The sequence below is a fragment of the Coenobita brevimanus genome, chromosome 79 (genome assembly GCF_032717465.1).
Source record: "Coenobita brevimanus isolate Jiangsu-jjx chromosome 79, ASM3271746v2, whole genome shotgun sequence".
In the NCBI taxonomy this organism is placed as follows: domain Eukaryota; kingdom Metazoa; phylum Arthropoda; class Malacostraca; order Decapoda; family Coenobitidae; genus Coenobita; species Coenobita brevimanus.
The window spans coordinates 7103241-7108240 of NC_137032.1; the positions used below are offsets into that span (position 1 = coordinate 7103241).

General features: G+C 40.7%; 1 protein-coding gene across 1 annotated transcript in view; it reads right to left on the reverse strand.

Moving 5' to 3' along the window:
- LOC145408994 (cytochrome P450 2L1-like) overlaps positions 1-5000 on the reverse strand; it is a 118469-nt gene that overhangs the window by 42778 nt on the left and 70691 nt on the right. Inside the window, exon 6 of the mRNA XM_080279564.1 lies at positions 155-351. Within this exon, the coding sequence (XP_080135690.1) occupies positions 155-351 (197 nt within the window). The remainder of the gene's footprint in view (positions 1-154; positions 352-5000) is intronic.

Sequence of the window (5000 nt, forward strand, 5' to 3'; positions counted from 1 at the left end):
TATCACATAAACCCATCACCAGCTACATCCCCTATGAATCACCATTCCCCCCTTGGACCGATGAAGAAACATTACTTCTGACGGTAGTTCACTGCCAGTTAGGTTTCTTTCTGATAAACATCGGTTGGGATACATTACGAGGAAGGTGCCTGACCTGCATCATGCCTTTGCCTATTTTTACGTTGCTGACTAGTTGGTCCATCCGACACAGGCGTTTGATGAGCGAGGCAGGAAGATAGTTTAGCCATGGGAAAAAGTCAGGCAGTACCAACAGTTTCAGGTCGTCCTGGAACTTCACTACCAGAGCTGAAAAATCGCTGATCTGCTTGTCATCCAGGTTGTAGCGTTTACCTGCAGGGAGAGTGAGTATTACGTTGAAACTACGGTGGGTGAGAGATTTGCTGTATTTGATCAACAAGCTTAAGAATAAAGCACCTGGGACACATAAAATATCTCCAATATTATAAAAGGATGCAAAGAATAAAATACAGAACCTTTTAGCCAAGATTTTCAAAATACAGTACCACACTGTGTTAATTCACCTCATGGCTATCTATCTATCTATCTGTATACCTAGGCTGCTTCCCCCAAGGAAAGGGTTATAAGAAAGAAAATGTAACTCCAATAATCAAATAATTTAATATATCACTAGCCAGAAACTACCCTTCTGCTGGCTTACGTAAATAGTATGCAAGTTATTGGAAATCATAAGTAGATGATGTTTGCGAAATTTTACATAGGAGGGATCGTACACACTTTGCTTGCATAATACTACTGAGGGAAGAACGCCTAGTATTCCTTCCTGCCTTAAATGGTGGGACTAAGTTAACCCTGGGTACCCAAACTTCTGATGGGACCAAAAAAAAAAAAAAAAAAAATGGACGATCAACAAACACAATGGGGCGCATCCACACGTGTCTTCGAACATGTGTTGACAACACAGCTGACAACATGTTTGGATATATGTATGTAGCGGTATTTGAACACATTTATGCAAACATGTTTCAGAGCAGCTTCAGACCTACTGGCAGTGTTGACAACACAGCTGACAACATGTTTGGATATATGTATGTAGCGGTATTTGGACACATTTATGCAAACATGTTTCAGAGCAGCTTCAAACCTACTGGCAGCAGAAGTATGGGATAAGTGTGTCCATATGAGGCACTTTAGATTTCATCATGCTGTAGCCAATATGATCTGGACGCTGCTGTTCCGAGCATGTCTGCGACTTGGTCGTTATTGTATTGCATACATTCCGTCAGCACTTGTTCCAGCACACCTGTGGACTCGCATTTAGATGCACAAAGGCGCTAAAGAGAACTAGGTATCAGTCTGATTCAGAGGCACGACATTTGATTTCAGATCAGAGAAAATAACTCTCACCTTTTTACATTTCCTCTGTACTCTCACACCAGGAGTATCGTGTTTTCTTTATTTTTCTTTTTCTTTTTGCCAGATTATATACAAATATAGGCAAGTCAGAGAATGTGCAGTGATGTAACAAAAATGATATCCAGACTGAAGAACAAGCCATACAAGGATCCTTTAGAGGAGATAAATCTGTCTAAGTTATCAAAGTGTAGGCTGCGACTATCTCTGATTAATATATTATGTCAGAATATCAAAGGCCATGATAATTTGTTATTCATAAAGTATTTTGCAATAATTTGGCAAAGTTATACTAGTGTTATACTAGTGACAATGATTATGAAAATATGGTGATTCGTTTCAGTCCAATAGAAGTAAGTATATATATACATATTTTCTTTTCTCAGTGGGGTTGAAAGCACACGGAGATACCTGCCTGTGATTATTGAAAGCTCCCATGCGTACTATCTAGTTTTTTTTTTTTTTTTAATTCCCGGCTACTCACAGCCAGGAAAAAAAAAACGATTAACTGTATTCTCATCCAGATCACGGAGAATACAGCAACAGTGCAATATCGTTATGCAGTTAATGTTACTTTCATGACTGGTAGTTTTATACTGCAGGTGTCATTGTCATTTTTACTGCTGGCTTCGGTTGGAGATATCAGCGGTTAGGGGCAACCCTCTTTCGTTACCTCTCCTCATCTCCAGCTCATAGAATCAGGAGCCATACTTAGTCTTTTCGGTAACAAACAGCATCGAAAGGACCATGAGGTATAATACTGTGTGCTTTTCTTTGTTCCCGGTTATACTCGTTACTCTCTAAAGGTAAGGATAATGTCATTCTGTTCCAGCTACCGAAGTAAATATATATATATATATAATATATATATATATATATATATATATATATATATATATATATATATATATATATATATATATATTTTATTCAGATAAGTATGAGTCATGGGAGTCTGAGGTTTAATACTGGCTTCATTAACCCTGCCAAAGTCGCAATCACAGGAGCACTTTATCAATAATTCGAAGAAGATTGTATTTTCGGCAAGCACCTTATGCCGTTGCGCAAGATTCACCCTGTGTGTGTGTGTGTGTGTGTGTGTGTGTGTGTGTGTGTGTGTGTGTGTGTGTGTGTAACTCCTCCTAGGCTGTCTGATGGATCTGAATCAATCTTCCTAGGTGGGTTCGTCGGGTTACTGGGCAGGTATTCTACTGTACTATGTACAATTTTCCAACCATGATTTTTAGGGGGCTCAGTCCCCTTACCAAATAACAGATTCTCAGAAACAGTGAAATGAAGACAGATAGAGCTTTGATATCTTAGTGCATGTTGTAAAATGCACTCTCGTCCGTAATGCGAGCAGAACCCCAGTGATTCTTAGGAGGGCAATCCCTTCCCAAACATTAAACTATCAGAAAGAAGGTAAGATAAGCACATGGATTCAGCGAAATCGGCATATACATTGCAGGACTGGGTATGCAGTTTCTATGTTTTCTCTGAATACACAAAAAGAAACTGCAAATCTACTTATAATCAGATGATTATATCAGTTGTTAGTGTGCATAGGAACCTGAGAGCGCTCATACTGGCACATACTGGCACGGTTAACCTTGTAATAGTCGGGGGAATTTTTTTTTTCTTTTTTTAGCAGACGCCAGGTGATCTAAGTTTAAGTCAGAAGAGAGTCAGTAATAAGGTAGGAAAGTAAATATTTATGAAGTGTAGGTCATCATCATCATCATCATCATCATTATCCGGACCTCCTTTCCCATCCTAGGGTAGGATGAGGAGTAGCAACGTCCAGATAGCCCAAGTCTACCCAATCCAATAGGTCAAGCTTCCGTTCAATCATCAATCAAGCCCCCGGAATCCTGACTCATTCTGATACGCCAAAAATTTTCACCACATTCTGTAGCTTCACATAAACTTATCCGATAGAGTCAATACGAAAGCTGTCATGTTAAAAAGGGGTGCCAAATGCCTGATCATGCACTTTTTCTCACAACATTCATCCAGCCAGCTCGATCTCTTGTCTGTACCCTAGACTCACTGACTTCCATACCTCTCTTCCTCACACACTCATCCACCATATCCATCCACCTTCTCCTGGCCTAACTCGCCCCCTCCCTCCTACAAATTTGCTCAGATATACATTTTTCACCACTCGGTTGTTATTCTTGCTCTCCACATGACCATACCATCTCAGTACACTCTCTTTGATTTTGGGGTCCACGGACTTCCTCACTCCTTATCTTTCACGAATCAGATTATTTCTCTACTCCACATACATTCCTCAGCAGTCCCATCTCCACTGCTCTTACTCTTGGCTTTTCATTTTCATGCCACATCATAGTCTCACATCCATATATTAAAGCTGGCACTAACACTCCTTCATATAAGCCTCGTGCACCTGCAACACTCAAGCCTCTGCTCCTTATCGAGGCCTTAATAGGGCCAGCTACTTTCCTTCCTTGTGTCACTCTACTTTTCACTTCTTTTGCACGTTTTCTTCTCTTTTCTATCACTGTGCCCAGGTATTAGAACTCTCTCACCAATTCCAGTCTCTCCCCATTCACTGTAACATCACACTGGGAGTCACCTTCTCTCTCGATTACCATCACTTTACTCATTCCTACACTTACTCTCAAGGAACTACACTCACAGACATCAGCAAAACTCTGCACTAGTCTACCAAGTTCTTGTCCGGTTTTTGCAAGTAGCAATGCATCATCAGCTTACAGCAAATTTGAGGTATTCCATCCATCACCTTTCATTACCAGCACCATCCCTCTCTTCATTACTTGTGTTTTTACTTCTCTCATCACCCCATCCATATATTTATTGAACAATCATGGGGACATCACACAACCTTGTTGCACCCCCACACTGATCAAGAACCATTCAACTAGATGCCCATTTACCCTTACATATGCCTCAATACCATTATAAAAACTCTTGACTGCACCTAGCACCTTACCATCTACACCGTATATACGCAAAACATTCCACAGTCTTTCGCTGCCTACTTTGTCGTATGCTTTTTCCAGATACATAAATGCCATAAACACCTTATAGTCCTTCTCACAAGCCTTCTCCACTATCTGTCTCACTGCAAATGTTTGATCCACACATTTTCTGCCACTCCTATAGCCACCCTGTTCATCACTCAATAGGAATTTAGATATCTCTCTTGCTTTATAATTGTTCTTCCATATACCTTCCCTACAACACTCAATAAACTTATGGCACGATAATTCTTGCACTCACTTCGCTGACCTTTATTTTTGTACAGTGGTACAGTCACAGCCTTTGTCCTTTCTGCTGGCACAGTTTCACTCGTCGATGCCTTCTTACGTAACTCCGACAAACACTTCATTCCCCTCTCTCCACTACACTTAATCGTCTCTGCATAACCTCATCAGCCCCAGCAGCTTTCCCATTTTTCAGCCACTTCACAGCGTTCTTCACCTGTGCGAGGGTCACGTTTCCTGGCACTGCATTCCTTCTCTGCACACCCACAAAACCCACCGTGTTTATAGCCTCTCTGTTCTCTCTATACCCACTCATCTGGCTTTCAAAATATTCTTTTGATCTGGCCTTTTCTTTAT